Raw genomic sequence first — 16,482 nt, 5'->3', positions numbered from 1 at the left:
GCTGAGGACCAGATGATTTTTTATTATATCCTGATACGTAAAAACGTAGAGTTCAAAGAGGGGGTACTTTACTTTTCAAAAGACTGTATATGTACCCCAGACTACTTAAAGTGATGGTATTTATTCTACTCTTTCTTGTCTTTTGTCTAGTAGAGAGGGAAAGCTTGTGATCCCTGTGTGACTGTGAAAGACAGTGTGTCTTTGTCTAGTGATGGTTTTCTGAGTGTTGTGGCTATGAGGGCATCCTTCACTAACATCCTGCCTGAATGAGGAACAGGTGTGTCTGCAGCAGAGAGATTAAACTCTCTTTGACTATTTGAGGCTATTGACTACAGAACACACATGTAGACAGACATCCAGCAGCAGCACCTTTCACAGCTTCAGGCCCCAGGACACTCAACAAAATGGACTTTTGTATGATTCTATTTTGGTCTTTTTACTTAGCATGTTTGCAGAAGATGAATTTCTGCAGCTTTTGATGTGGCTCCCACCCTCTCTTTGATGTACAGAATACCAAAAAAATGCCTACTGATATGATTCATGATATAGGAAAAAGAAATATTAACACTTGAGGTAGAGAGGTTTTATAAACTACAATGGGACTGCAAACCAACAGTGGCACAATATTATCTCCTGATTAATTGCTGCTTGTTCTGGTCTTGATTGTTACCACATGGTTTCCTGACACCCATTTGTGATGTTACATCAATGACTTTTAAGAGGCCAGCGGTATCTCTTTCTGTTCTGTAACCCTCCTATTCGGCTATGTGTGAACTGTGCAGGTAGAAACATGTGTTTGTTGTATTCAAAGAATGACAGCATTCTATTAATGTAAGATACCAGGGTTTGGCAGGATGTGGTGTCTGTTCAGATTAAGTACTGTAAGCCTGTGCTCAAGAGATGCATCAAAAGACATGTAATTATAGCTTATAGCAGATGTTTCATGACCCTGAAATAAGCAAAGAGGCGTGCTGAATGTGCTACACACTCAGTGATTTTGGAGGTATTAGCTGTTTCCACCTGACCAATGTCAAAGATTTACAGAGCCAAAACAGGAGCCACATATCCACACACACAACAGTACTCAACAGTATTGGCCTCTTGCCCAATGGCCCAATGGCTCCCATGTGTGTGTGTGTGTGTGTGTGTGTGTGTGTATATCAGCTGGGACTGGCTGGAGCGAGAGGCAGGGTACACCCTGGGTAGATCTCCAGTCCATCACAGCCATTCACACTGACATTTACACGTATGGGAAATTTAGAGTCACTAATTAACCTGCATGTCTTTGGACTGTGAGAGGAAGCTGGAGTATCCAGAGAGAACTGGCACAGGGAGAACATGCTAAGCCCACACAGAAAAGCCTCAGGCTAAAACCCTGATCTTCTTGCTGTGAGGTGTCAGTGCTAATCAATGCGTGCTGCCTACATTACATATACTACATTTATTTGAGATTTACATGAACCAAGTTTATTACATAGCGCCAAATCACAAAAGAATTCAAGCACTTTTCATATAGACAACTCTAGACCGCACTCTTTAAATTATAATATTTAGAAAGAAACAGTTGTTACCATGAGCAGCACTAAGAGACAGTGGCAAGAAAAAACTTCCTTTGAAGAGGCAGAAACCAAAACAAATGAGTCCTTGAAATAAAGATCATTAAAACTTGTTTAACCAGTCTTATAAATATTAAACATTGTATCCTGAATTGAGGGTAAGAAGAAATTATTAAATGTGAGTGGGCTTGAAAGGGATATGTTTGGTAAACTAAAATGTTTTCTGAATTGATCCCAGATTCTAAGGAAATGACAATAGGGTCAGTAGCTGCCACCCCAGCAATTGGTAGCAAAGAGACAGGAAGTAGTTTCCATTGTTGCCCATATAGGACATTTTGTATTGAGATGATGGCACGTCCAGTTTGCTATACAGTGTAGGTTAGCTGCCCAGTAGTAAAAATTTGGAATTTGGAGGAGCCATATTTCTATCACGCTTTGACCTTTGTTAACACACTGTTTACGTAAGCATGGTTAGTTGTCATATATATGAGACAATTAGACTAACAATTTTAAAAAGAAGACATGTATGAATAAAGGAAAACATTGAAGAAAAGTATAAATACCTAGGGAGCATTGTCATCTTGACTGGATTTACAGTGTATGATAGTAAATGAAGTAGCAAGGGGAGACCAATTTGTCAAGTCCTGTTTAGTGTGATTTAATAGTGTTTTGAATTTTTGCTGGAAAATGTCTTTGAACTCAAGATAGCTGAAGTTGTCCTTAACTATCCTACAAGATCCTACAAGACTGAGTAGGATATACACATAATGTAAACAGCTCACTTTTATTTAAATTTAGCAAATAACCTGAGATCTGACTGAACCTTTGTAGTAGCCTAAGGATAATAGGAATGGTGTAACCACTCTGGAGACACAATGTAGAAGACAAGGCCAAGGCCAGCAACTCAATGGCGAGCACAAAGACTCAACAGTCCCCCTGTTGAGTACTACAATGTACTTTAGGTCAAAGGGCATGTAATACAAATAATTAGTAAAAGCCACAGCTGAGGAACATGAATTTTATAGTTTAACCAAGGAAATGAGTGTTGGTCCGAAATCAAATTTTTCCATGATCTGGAACAGGTAGTGCCATTGCACTCTGTCAAATGTCTTCTATTTGTACCACAGCCAGGACGGTCAAGCAAACAACACTTCATATAAATACACTACACTAATCAAAATGTGGCAACACAAACCACATCACCCTCAAAAGTGAGTGGACCACACTGTATCGTGAATTAGAGATGCAAGGTGGAGGGAGCCACTCCATCCCTTTTTAAATTTGTGAAGTGCATGCCTAGATCATGTAACTTTCCAATTACAATTTGTCCACCACTTTAAGTTATTTCAACTTTGTTTCTGTTGCTGTCAGTTTGGTATGACAGCAACAGAAACAAAGTACCCATGAGACTCAGCTGGCCTTGCCATTGGACTGCACAACAGTTACTTGAGCCAGAATCTGAAAGCTTCAGATTTAAATTACTGATTGTGTGATCAACAAGTTTCTTTTAGCTTTACGTAGCTTTTCAGTGTCCAGAATTTCTGTTGTGGACACCAGGTAACTGCTTTCAGAGAGAAAACTCTACTCTACTACTACCTGCTATCATTACCACTACCCACAGACACAGTTAGAGACTAGCGGGTGAACATAGTAGAGCCAGATATTTGTGAAAGTGAATATTTGACACCACACCAACACCAACACCATTCCAAATGAATGATCCTGTTGCTGGATGTGTGAATGGCTAATATATAACATAATATAATGGCCATAGCAACTTTATAAGGTGATGTCAGTGTTGTGGTATTAGCTTGTTCATCCTTAACGTGTTAGCCTGGAAGGTGCATTTCAATGTCACAGCTAGCACTAACTATGGATCTAACATATGTGGCTGGGAAGAAGACCTGAAGAAAGGCTGTAATATGTTTTTGCCCCTGTGCCAATCAACATTCCTATACTTTACCTTGTTCTGATGACCCTTCACTGTACCCACAGGATATTATTGACAAAGGGACATCAATCCCCTTTCCTCTACAGGTAACACAAGTTAAACATCCTGTTGTCATCCATTGCAGGTGATTCTATTCACTGCCTACCTTAGCCCACAGCTTTCAGAGTGAAAAAATGAACGGATACATGAGACAATAAACCATCTTAACATGTTGCCGCAGCTGGAACAAGCCTGGAGGTAAAGGTATTCCCTTCACAATAAAACAAAGTGTGGTGTCTGTTGAAAAGAGAGCTTCATCACTGACTAATGCCCCTGTTGTTAGATAGTTCCTGTTTGCAGTGAGCCTGTCTGGCATGCCTGCAGCATTATGTCAGAAACACAGCCTTGTAAACAATTCTCATTAACTATTTATTTCAGACAGTGACAAAAATATAAAAAACTTGAACTGTTCTGATACAAAAAATAAATTACATACCATTCACTCTGGAAAAACCCATAAAAGCTTAGACCTTAGATCCACACTATCTACTCTATATTATATAAATCTAACTTCACATTTGAAACTTTTATGAAATGTGGTAACATTATGAGTTACACATCCAAATTCTATTGTGTCTTTGAATTATGTGATGGATTACTGTTTTCTATAATCTATTTTTTATGTAATGCTCTATGGCAAAACTGCCCAGGGAAGGATGGGGTGGGGTGGGGGTGTGGGGGGCTCTGAGATGACATACTACACCCCCTGGCTGCAGTGTTGGACACCCACAGTAACAGTGGTTCTGACCGCAGTTTCAGACCAAACGTGCAAGAGTGAGTAGTTTGAGTGAGGTAAAGCCCAAAATGAAAAGGATATCCGAAAACAGCTAACTGGGACGCTACAGCTTAGATCAAAATGGCAAATAATCCAAATCTGTTTTATAGAAATTATGGTTATATAATCAACAGTAAATGCATATTTTTATTTACATGAGGAGGTGCTGTTTAATAACATATCTGGCAAGTTGCAAAGCTGTTGATACTGAATATATCTATATCTATATATGTACCTGTTCATTGTGAAATGTTTTCCATTTGTTTTCCCCCAAAATGTACACTCCTGCAAATCTATAGCAGCTCACAGTGACTACAACATTATTAAACCAAAATCCTGGTCTGTATATGCCCACCATCTCCACCAACCATCTCCCCGTGACTCTGGTATCATATATAAATGTGGTTGTTAAATCAGTCTCAAAATTTTGCCTGTCAACACAATTCTGGACAGGGTGGAAATAATCACAATATTAATTGTCAAATCTGGTACCTCTGATTCTGATATTTTCTGCCATTCTTGAGGTCTTTAAGCCAAGTCCTGGTATAATCAGTCACATATCTGACATATTCCTCAATTCTTCTACAGTTAAAAATATTACTGTAATAACTTTGGTAAACTAACTAGGATAAGGGTTCATTAATAAAAATACAACAACAACAAAAAAACAAACAAACAAACAAACAAAAACTTTGGCTGAAAAACCTGGCAGAAAATCAGCATATCGAGTATGGCTTCAACAGCTGCCCAAGAAAGTGCATCCACCCTTCTGTGGAAATAATGACAATGCAACAGTTGTACATTTGGTGTGAAAGCCCCTGATAGATTTGACCATTCTGAGTTCAGATACTGTGATGTCAAGTTGTTATGTAGTTAGTAGATTAAACTAAGAGATGCTGTGTTCCTTTCAAATAAACTACTAAACCACTAGCTTTAGTAGATTATGTTAGCTGGTTAACAGTTGGTTCATGTCAAAGACATGTTCAGCATTTCCTTTGTATCTATCTTGTTTGTTTAATCTGTACACAACAGAAACTACATTAGATGTTAATGCACATTGTACCTCATTTATTCAATTTGTACACAAACAGAAATGTACAAACGTTAATCAATGATTTTAGGGGCAGATAAGAGCTGGAACAACCTCTTGATGAACGATAGCTGAATGCAGTGACTATGTACAGCTTCCTAAAGTCTTGTCATCCTATACAGAGACCAAGACCAAAACCTGATGCCAGAGAACTCTGGGCAGGATAGAAGTGCCCATCAAGAAATAGTTCCAGCGCATATTGAACATCTGTGTACAGACTGAATAAATGAGGTACAATGAGGTATCTATTCATATACAACAAGTGTATCTACCTTTGGATAGAGCCAGGCAAGCTGTTTCCCTCTGCTTCCGCTCTTAATGCCAGGCTAGGCTAACCACATCCCAACACCACACACTACTTTATACACAGGAAAACCAATATTCATGTGAACATCTCAGTGTCTGAAAGGAAACAAATGAGCATATTTCTCAAAACAGTTTCTCTAATTGAGCTGTGTATTGAGCTATAGATAAGTTTGAAAAGAGTGTTTTGTGTCACAGTAATCTTAATCTTGAGACAAATCTACACTCTCCACTTTTACTTTTTTCCTGGTCTGGCTTGTAAGTATTTGGCTATTATTTGCACACAATAATTAATCCATAAACTTCATGATGAAGACAGGAATGACTGTTGGGAGATTTCCATTATAACTGCAGAATTATATGGGTTTTAGTTGTCAGACTGCCTCCCAGCTCTCTCTTCAGGGGGTCCAGCCTTCCTCAGGTTTTTTCTCTGTTTACCACTGTGGACAGATGTTTCCTTGTGTCCTGAGTCATTTTGCTGTCTGGAGTAGCGCTTGCACTTGCAGGAGTTCACTACAGTTATCTTGTAGGTTCGGGAGCTTCCATCTTGGCACTGCAGCCGGATCCGCTGGGTACTGGTGCGGTCAATGACACATCGCCACTCTTGAGCGTCACGACGGCTCCAGTACCTCCCAGTGTGACCCCCACTCCCAATCCAGTTAGGCAGCAGGTGGGCTGGCAGACACTCCCCAGCACACACCAGCTCCTTGATGGGGTTAACGCTGGTGCACTGGCCATCAGAGATGTACTTTGTGGACCTCAGCTCCCTGCAGCCCACCTGGCTCTGATCTGCACCTGAGACATGAAAACTGAATTACACATATGTGTGCTCCACTTCATTCTGATTCTGTTTCTAAGGAAATAGATCCCCCCATCAGCTTCCACTTGAGAATTCATATTACAGACTGGGTATGTTAACATGGGCATTTACCAGCTAGGGAAGGTCTGATGACAGTAAACATTTATGGGGGTCTGACAGATACAAGGCACAAAAAGTCATAATAGCAACTCACAATTATTTGTTTATGTTTTAATTTTGTTATTTTCAATATATTGTCTATTCTGTTACTTGGTTTTATCTTGTAAGCACCTTGAATTACTAAATCTGTTATGCCTGACATCTCTATATGAAAGTAGTTTTTTTTGGTTCTTTATCTGGTTCTTTATCTGATGCTTGCCAAAGACAAATAAACCAAAATAAAGCCAAATTGTCTGTATGGACAGTGAACTTTGCCTGTGTGCACCTGGTCGCTCTGGTGCATCCACAGCCTTTTCATCTCAGGTTTGTTTTAAGTTTAATTATGAACATGAAAGGATGGGGAGATTTCTTCCCATCTTGTCTTTCTTGCTTTCTTTATCTCAAAGTCCCAATTACATAGCGGTCTTAACTGTCATACTGCAGGTCACCGATACAGGGATGTACTTTGACCAATCAAAATATCCTTTATGTGCTTTGAAAAAAACACCTACTACACCTGACGCACACACCAGACAGAATAACATCCAGTCACTCAGACATACCTTTGAAATAATACCTGTCAAGATTTACTGAGCAAGATGAAAAAAATACGTCAAACAGATGTACAGATGTACTGATGTACTGTAACTACGTCATGCGTAACCCTTTGGACTCACCACTGCGCACAGCGTCAGTCTGCCTTCTCCCACCGTTCCTCGCTTGGTTCGTCTCCTCATCGGCCGGCTCCGCCTGAGTAGCGTGGACAGGCTGGGTGTTGACAGACTCTGTGGCGTCGTTGTGAACAGGTGAACTGCTCCTGCTCAGCAGCAGGAGCGCGAGGAGCTGGAGTCCGCTGGCACGACAGAGCATGACTGCACCTGACTGATCTGAGTGCTGCTGTCGGTGACACTACACCTGATGTATGAGTCCTGCTGCAGGTAGCTGTGGTTTAAATACCCTCCACCGCAGTAACACTTCACCTAAGAGCAAGGCACACCCACCTCAACAACAGCCTGCACTGAACTCCACTCACCCCTGCTGCTCGCAGATTCCAAGTAACAAGCCTGTACTCTGAGTAAATGACAAGGTCTTAATCCCTTTTTCTCAATAAAATAATCAAACAGCCATTGATTATTGCTGTCTCTGTCCACCCCTTCTATGACTGTGGGATAACAGATAATACCACATATTCTCCGAACATATAATATTTTGGACATAACTGCAGACATGTGTCATCCACAATATGACAATAAATCTTTAGCCACAATCGGTGAATTGTGCACAGTAAATGTACTACTGTCCCCTCATCTTTAAACCGGATTTGTGTGATCCACTTGGAATTAAACCACGTCTCTGACTCACTCTAGAAGCTGGTACATTTGTCTGAATTGACATAGTGGACAGTCAAAACAGAATTTAATTCTGTGGCTCTGTTAAATTCTACAGGCTTCAAAGAAAGCTGTTTGTCTTCACCTAGTGGCTGAATGCGGTTAAGTTTTGGGAAAACTGGGTGAGTCGCTCACAGATAGGCTCCATCTCTGTCACCAGATATCGTGAGTTTCGCTTTTCGATATTTTTTACTTAGGTGCTTTTACTTTATTAAACATTTTTCATGTTATAATCATGATGGTTTAATTTAGCAAACATAGAATAAGAAAAAATGGACTGTCATTATAGGTAGTTACAAAATGCAGCTAAGGTTAATGTCTATGTGTTGCCTACATACAGTGAGGAATGTCATTTGTAACTATCTTTATCTATTCAATTTTGGAATTCTCAACAAGGTGTTGCTGTAAATTGCCTTTGCTTCGTTGCTTCGGCCAGTCACATGAGCAGGTGTTCAGTTTCTAATTACATCAACAGATAGAAGTGTGTATGTTTTAAGTTTGCTGAGCAGAGTAGTTTTAACAAAAACAGAAATTATAGATACTATTGATTCTATTGCAGATATTCCGAATGTTCATTCTGGCTATGAAGATGATGTTTTATCTGAAATGTTCTTTACAAGGAAGACTTGAATTACGAATTAGTGCAATGGGCTACATATCCAGTTTAGCTGTTGAATATTAAAATGGTCTGTGGTCACTCATACTTTTCTTTTTTTAGGACTTTGTTCAGTAAATCTTAAATTGATTTTTACCAGTACAGTAAAAGTTGCGGGTACCTTGAAATACAGTTTCTACTTGTAATAATGTAATATATTTTGATAACCAGACAAGGTAAGCTACTGCGTGTTAAGTTAAGCTATTAACTGTTAAAATGACGTTTAAAATTATTATTATTATTATTATTATTATTATTATTATTATTATTATTATTATGGTTATTATGGTTATTTTAAATTGATTTTGACCATTAACCTACAATGGAGGGTTAGGGGTGGTCAAAGAAGGCCAAAGGTTAATCTGCAACAGTCACCATCCCATATTGCGCAACTCTTAGACGGCTATAGCTACACAACAATGCAAAAAACACGTCTTCCCCTACAGCCCCAGGTAACACCAGCACCTCCCAGACAGCAGGGGCGCTGCGCTGCGCGGAGCTTTCCGTTAGGCCTTTTCAGTACACGTCATGCAAACGGCAGCTTGAAGCTTCTGAGCTTGCTCCCCTCAATCTCTTTCAATACCTGCGGTTGGACGACCAGTGAACGGTAACAGACTGTTTTCCCACTTCTGTTAACAGCAGACAGGGCATTAATTTGCTAATTTTATATTTTACTGGCAGACACATCCGTACCTTTGGCTGTAAGTTTAGACGATGAACGCTGTTGTTTAATGTCATTGTATTACTGAAAGCTAACTTCAGCTTGTCTCGCCTGGTCCACGTAAGCGTTGGTAAAGGTCCGTCTTCAGCACTTTGACTTTTAGGAAGCTTAAATTTTCGGCTCCATCCATTCATTAATCCTTTCAACTTTGTTAAGAGAAGCACTGCTATTGTTTTTATAGATCAAGATAAATTGCAAAAGCAATGGGTTCATTAATGGCCGGAGGTTAGCCATGACCATGTTTCACTTAAAGCCAGCTTTAAACTGATCTGACCCTTCTCTGCGAAGAACTAACCTTTGACATGTTTCAGTGTTTTTTTCCCCACAAACATGGTTCACTCTTAATTGTCTCTTGGCCAGGGTTAACTCAAGTCCGCAGTGAGCCTTCTGCACTTCTTAGCCGAATGTATGTGGACACCCGAACATTTAAATCATGAACATACCCCCCAAAACCACGTGCATTACTCTGTTTGTGTACCAGTTTCCACTCTTCTGAAGGGCTTTCCACAGATTTAAGGACAGGTTGTCGAACCTGGCTGTGGTGACTGAGGTGGCCATATACTTTTCACCTCATAGGCAATGGGTCTACACACCCCATCTATCCAACAGTTGGGTAGATTTTAATGAGATCATTGTGGCCTGTTTTCTTCCTAGATGACGAAGATGCTGCACTTGTTTGTGGTCCTGTCTCTGTTCAGTCTGGGCTCAGGAGAAGAGGGAGCCCGTTTGCTGGCTTCTAAGTCACTGCTGAACCGCTATGCTGTGGAGGGCCGTGATCTCACCCTGCAATACAACATCTACAATGTGGGCTCCAGGTCAGGACTGTTCTGAGTGTACCTGAATACTCTCCTGTAGCTACTATCAAATTGTTAATTGTCTCTGTGTGACACAAGTCCTTGATATGTAGGATCTAATAGGATGCTATATGTGAGCTATGATATATATACTAACACACACACATATAGTACATCACATTATAATTTTATTTCAGGGTAATTACAACCACAATGTGAAAACTTGCCCTTGACTTTGATGATTGGTCAAAATAGGCCAAAATGGATGCATAAATATAAATTCAGTGTGTAGAAAGTTGGTTTCTTTCCCTCACAGGGTTAAATTCACCAAACTGTTTAAAGCTCACATGTTTTGTGGCTGTGTGTCACACAGCTGGAGACTGGATCTGCTGCATACACATTCAGTGGCTCTAATGACCATTGACTTATCTACTCATTCAAATATACCATAAGATACACAGCTATTTAACTGAGTGTCCTCCTCTTGTCTCTCTCTACAGTGCTGCTCTGGAGGTGGAACTTTCAGATGATTCTTTTCCTCCTGAAGACTTTGGAATTGTTTCAGGAATGTTGAATGTCAAATGGGACAGGATTGCACCGTATCCTTGAACCTAAATGTTGTTTTAATGACCCTCTCACCCTGCAATTGTTATTGGTGCTGTTTGATGAAGTCATTAATGGTAGTAGTGGTGGTAAAGGGAGAAGACCCTTAACAATCTCAGACAGCTCATCAGACATTTGTCCTTCTGTATATTAGGTTACTCACATCAACTTCATTCTGACACTGATTTAGTCCACTGTCACTATCAGTGCCCACTTTTCTGCACATTGATTTGGCAAAACAGGTGAAACTGAGCATGGAAAAGTGAAATGATGACTAGTCAGTATAACAGACAGGTGAACCTACTACACAGTAGAACTGGTAGTGAGACAGCTGTTCAGAAATAGTAGGAGAAGATTAAGTACTCTTGTATCTTTAAAAGGCATGGACAGTTCCATCACAGAGAAGACGTTAAATTGTTCAGTGACCAGAGATCAGTTGAAAGTAAACCTTTAAACCAGTCAACATCTCAATTTAAAATATTAAAACAACAAAGCAGGGCATCCTCCCAATACTTGTTTAACATATTGTCACACAAACCACCTTCAAGCCCATGTTGGGCTCTAAAGTCTCTGATCCTGCACAGCTGAAGAACAAAAGAGTAGGTCAGATTTTGGGAGGCTATTATCTTTTTAAATCAATTTCAAGTATGCATAGCTGGACATTTCATCTTTTTCAAGTTGTCAAACTTAACTCTGGAATTTTCAGAGCCAGCAATGTCTCTCACACAGTTGTGCTGCGCCCCCTGAAAGCTGGTTACTTCAATTTCACCTCTGCATCTGTCAGCTACCTGGCCCAGGAGGGAGGTCAAGTTGTGGTAAAACCAGTTAATTATCTTCATCGATCTCAGTAGTTCAAGTGTGTGGAAAAGTGGAGGAAGCTTAATTGTTTGTACATGCTGCAGGTTGGCTACACCAGCGCCCCAGGCCAGGGAGGCATCCTGGCTCAGAGGGAGTTTGACCGCCGCTTCTCCCCACATTATGTGAGTGTTGCACAAAGCTGTGAGCATTGTTCACCCTGTATTGCATGGGTGCCCTGTGTTCACGAAATATATGTACAGTATGTATTCAAAGCATAGCCATGTAACAGAGCCGCAGAATTAAAGTCTGTTGGACTGTTTTGTACTCTCCCTTGAAACTTCATTTACTTCTCCTTGTCTCAAATCTCCAGCTGGACTGGGCTGCATTTGGTGTGATGACTCTGCCCTCCATTGGCATCCCTCTGCTCCTGTGGTACTCAAGCAAAAGGAAGTATGACTCTCCAAAGGCCAAGAAGAACTGAGAAGGCACCGCTGCGGTGCTTAAGGCTGGGGCTAGGGGTTTGGTAGGCATGGAAATCAAAGGGTTAAGTGGGCACAAGATCGCTGAAAATGTTAATAACCCATATTGGGGTGAAAGTTGAAAGAAGCTGAAAGTACAGTGACCAAGATGTGATTTGATCAAAGAAGAAGTAAGATGAAGCATGTACATGAAAGCTCTCTGTTCCCATCTGCAGCGAATGACCTGAGTTCTGCCGACTGCTGGTCATTCCTTCATATTTGCAAATGGGTTCATATGACAGAACAGTTACACTGGCAGTTACTTCTTTAACAGGTTTTCGCAGTTTTGTAATTGTGTATGTAATGAACTGAATTCAGATTTCAAGTTTATAGCCAGTTGATGAACTGCAAAATAAATTAATAAAAACGACCTTGGTTTTTCTAGACCTGTGTCTGATTTTCATGCCTACTTTTCAATTTTTGTAATATTTTACAGGTGCATCTCAAAAAATTTGAATATCATGAAAAAGTTCAAAAACAAAAAAGGTGTGACATATTTCACTTTGTATGTAATGAACCTAGAATATATGAAAGTTGCACTATTGGAATTAAATTACAGACAAAAATGAACTTTTCCACGGTATTCTAATTTTTTCAGATGCACCCGTACATTCCATGGAACCACATTAAAAAAAAAAAGATTATTCTGTGTAAGCATGGAATCAGGTTGGCTGAAATCACCCAAACGATACAGAAAGTAGCCCAAATTGTGACAACCTGCTCCAAACCATGTTTACCCACCCCACTAAATAAAAGTAGCCCAACAGGGATAACCTAACGTCACTGTGTAGGTGACAATGATGCTACCTTTTCAACTCATGGTGTTTACTTCTTGTTTTTGTTATCACAGCTTCATGTAACTCATCTTCTACCTAGCCGACAAGATTCTAAACTCTGAGACACTCTGCATAGACCTTTTAATGTACTCAGTGGGACATCAGGTAAAAAAAATAAAAATAAAACTTAAGTGTGTTAAGTAACTCCCTGGCTGAATGACAAGGCAGGTATGATACAATTTAAACCAATGCATGTACACAATATAATATGAAGTACAAAAGTAGTCAATGTTGCCATAGTGAGGTAGTGAGATATGTTAAAGGTCCAGTGTGACATTTATGGGGATCTATTAGCAGAAATGGAATATAAAATACAGAAATATGTTATTATCAGTGTGTAATCACCTAAAATGAATCATTCTTGCGTTTTTGTTTGCATAGAATTAGCAATGGCTCCATGGCCTTCTGCTTTTTTTATGTTGATGCCACAGCCTGTTACATGGCAGGTTGTCCTGCAGGTTGGGTGGGCGTGGTTGTGTTATAGCAACAAAATGCAGTTAGACTCTCACGCTGAGCTGAGATGAAACAAATGCACATTAATCAGGTAGATAACATAAATTAAATATCTATTTTTCTTGACAGTATAGCCCAGTCAATGCGATAGTTGACGCCATTTTATCACCTGACAGCCACCCTTAACTCTACCACACGCTTTGAGAGGCAGAGTTCAGGGGACAGGTATTCAGTTGGCGGCATTGTGCATTTTCACCACTAGATGCCACTAAATCCTACACACTGCTCCTTGAAGAGTTAAATCATCTCAGCATTAGATTTTTTTTTTTTCCTTTTACACATTTTTATCCATCAATTATCCCTGAGAATCACATTCACACCTACAGATGCCTAACCTGCTTTCCTTTTAGACTGAGGGAGGAAACACATGCAGACCTGGGGAGAAGACACAGACTCCACATAAAGGGGCCCCAGCTGGCTGGCAGGTTTGATTACAGAACTGTAGTGTGGTGAGGTGACAGTGCTAACCACTGCACCACCATGCTGCCCCTGTTTTTATACACTTCTACTATGGATTGCCCCAAGATTTCCATTTGAAACATCTCTGCATCTAAGGAGTCAGCATGTTATATTTTTCTTATAAGAAGTATGATATGATTAAATAGTTAAATATTTTTGTTCTAAATTGTTTCTTAACCCAGAGTAAATTTCATCGTGTTCAAAGAGGACTACAACAACAGAGGACTGATACTGAACAATGATGAGACAACCAACAGGAACGATGGTTCAGCATCTGAAAGAATGGTGTTGTCCCAATAACCTGGACTTAAACATTACAAAAACCAGGAAATTATTGTGGATTTCAGAAAATCAAAGTGCACTGAGCACTCTGCCCTCTGGGAGAGAGCTTCAAGTTCCTTGGTGTGCTCATCACAGCTGACCTAATCCCGGACCAAACACATCTCCCATCAGGTGACCAACGTGTGTCAGTAATAGAGAGCCTCCTGACCTACTTCTGCACAGTGTGGTTCACCAGCTACACAGAAGAGAACAGAGAGGACCTGCAATGGGTGGCAGAGCGTGCCATCAGTATCACACTACCCTTCCTCAGAAATAACAATAAGACACAGATCAATCAGAACCAAAACTAACATATTAAAAAACAGCTTTTTCCAACAGGTAGCCAAATGCATCCCTCTTCCCTTCCCTAAGACTGAGGTGTAATAAACCCCTACCCCAAGAACTGGAAGTGCATTAACCCCTGTCCACTGTCATTTTTCACCCTGCACTTTATATTATTATCATTTTTCAGTATTACTTTTGCATATACCTCTATTTTTAATTAATATTTATCATTTTGGGCTATTTGTATTGTATTGAAAATTCTCATATGATTCATGATAATTGTGATTTATTAATAATCTTGACCATTTGTGTTGTACTTGTACAATTGTGCCTTATGAAATATCATATGCTTAGTACTTTTCCACATGTCAATAAGCTGATGGGACCTCACCCCATCAAGGACAGGGGCTGCATAGCTGGGGCTGCTGTGTAATCTCCTGAGGGTGCTGACGCCTTTTCTCTCAGGGCTACACTGTTGTTTAGTCTCCAGAAGATGTTTCCTTGAAGAAGCTGGTAAATTCGAGGACATAACCTTGTCTCTATTGTATTTAACCCATCATCTGTTGTATTCAGTACTCATTGTGCGTCTCATGCTTGAGGAGTGCAGTGGGTCCGTTTGCAAACGTAAGAATTAAACCTAAAGAAAGACAACCATTGACTCTGTGCTTTACTGAACAGAAGATTCCCATGACAATTTTGGTGTCAGAAGTGGGATCACTCGTGTGAGATGGCACCGGGGATTCGGGGCTGCAGGTGGAGACTGTGCACAGGTAGAGTCTGGGACTCTAACCTCAACGTCCCCATAAAAGAGGGTGGAGATGTTGGGGCCTGACGCCTGAGTACCGGGGATCACTCACTGCGCTCATCGATTTGGTTCCAGAAATGGGCTCTGGAAATAGCAAGAGTAAACAATGAAATGATACTGATAATCCACCTCAGTGGATTTCTCCTAAGATTCAGTCTATGATCATCAAATATGGCAAATCAAGTGTTGGCCAACTTAAGGTATGGGTTGAAGAGTGTGGTTTCCCATGTACAGGAAGTTTTAGCCTAAATCAGCTACAGTTATTAAGAACCAAATTAGAAGAAACAGAAAAATTCAGTCAAGCTACACAGAAGGGAAAAAGAAAGGTGTTTAAAGCAGACTGGGAAGCATTTGCATGTTGGTCTAAGGAAGCACAGATCACGGACAGAATCGTTCATGCAACCGTTCACAGACAGGTCACTGGGCCAAAGAGTGTCCTGTCAACAGGGACACAAGGACAAGGCTGATTGACTAGTGGTGGAACCGGGGCCAGTGAGGGATGCATCTGGTTCTGACACAGAGACCAAGAGACCAAAATCACCCCAAACAACAGATAAGTGAAAATGCATGCACACACACAATGAGACAGAATTAGAGACATGTAACACACAACAGCTCCTTTTGTAAGCCATGCAACACACACAATGCATTCAGAAAACTCCAACTCCACATGGCGTTGTTGTGACTAGAGTTTCTAAAAAAGGTTCTTTCAGCAAAGAAGACCTGATACATGCTTATCAGTGAAGAATTCTAGGCACTGCACTCAACTCTGTCAACAACACACTAGTACAGGAGGCCAAGACACTCACTACAGGCACACACACACAGACATCATAACAACACAGAGCATACACTGCGCATCTCATATCTCTCATGGGACTGGGAATAATTTTGAGGAGAAATGGTACAGGCAAGGCCAGGATAAGTTGTAATTTCCAATACAACTTAGTTAACATGGTTGGCTGGATTAAGTGAGGATAGCAAAGTTACTGTACGTTTTAGTGGAAGAAGGAAGCTACTGCTGTGAAGAAAGTGATAACGTTAGTAGCGAGGATGGCACTAAGTAGCTAAAACTGAACAAAAACAAATCTTTTAGCTAGCTAACGTTAGCGAT

General features: G+C 40.4%; 2 protein-coding genes across 2 annotated transcripts; one reads left to right on the top strand and one right to left on the bottom strand.

Annotated features, from left to right (window-relative positions):
* Window positions 1–4,454: 4,454 nt before the first annotated feature.
* Window positions 4,455–7,841, bottom strand: LOC108896394 (sclerostin domain-containing protein 1-like). The gene is made up of 2 exons (XM_018695517.2): window positions 7,350–7,841; window positions 4,455–6,509 (listed from the first exon to the last, which is right to left on the bottom strand). Exons 1-2 carry the CDS (start codon window positions 7,540–7,542, stop codon window positions 6,082–6,084), a joined length of 621 nt encoding a protein of 206 aa, XP_018551033.1. The 5' UTR covers window positions 7,543–7,841; the 3' UTR covers window positions 4,455–6,081.
* Window positions 7,842–9,155: 1,314 nt separating this feature from the next.
* On the top strand, window positions 9,156–12,533 carry ssr2 (signal sequence receptor, beta). Its single transcript, XM_018695519.2, has 6 exons — window positions 9,156–9,322; window positions 10,091–10,251; window positions 10,731–10,829; window positions 11,540–11,648; window positions 11,736–11,813; window positions 12,002–12,533. The coding sequence occupies exons 2-6, from the start codon at window positions 10,091–10,093 to the stop codon at window positions 12,110–12,112; spliced, it is 558 nt and encodes a 185-aa protein (XP_018551035.1). The 5' UTR covers window positions 9,156–9,322; the 3' UTR covers window positions 12,113–12,533.
* Window positions 12,534–16,482: the final 3,949 nt, after the last annotated feature.

This window comes from Lates calcarifer, unplaced genomic scaffold (assembly GCF_001640805.2).
Source record: "Lates calcarifer isolate ASB-BC8 unplaced genomic scaffold, TLL_Latcal_v3 _unitig_4112_quiver_405, whole genome shotgun sequence".
NCBI lineage: Eukaryota > Metazoa > Chordata > Actinopteri > Centropomidae > Lates > Lates calcarifer.
Note: the sequence above shows the minus strand (reverse complement) of the source record. Positions and strands in the feature narration are given on the sequence as shown.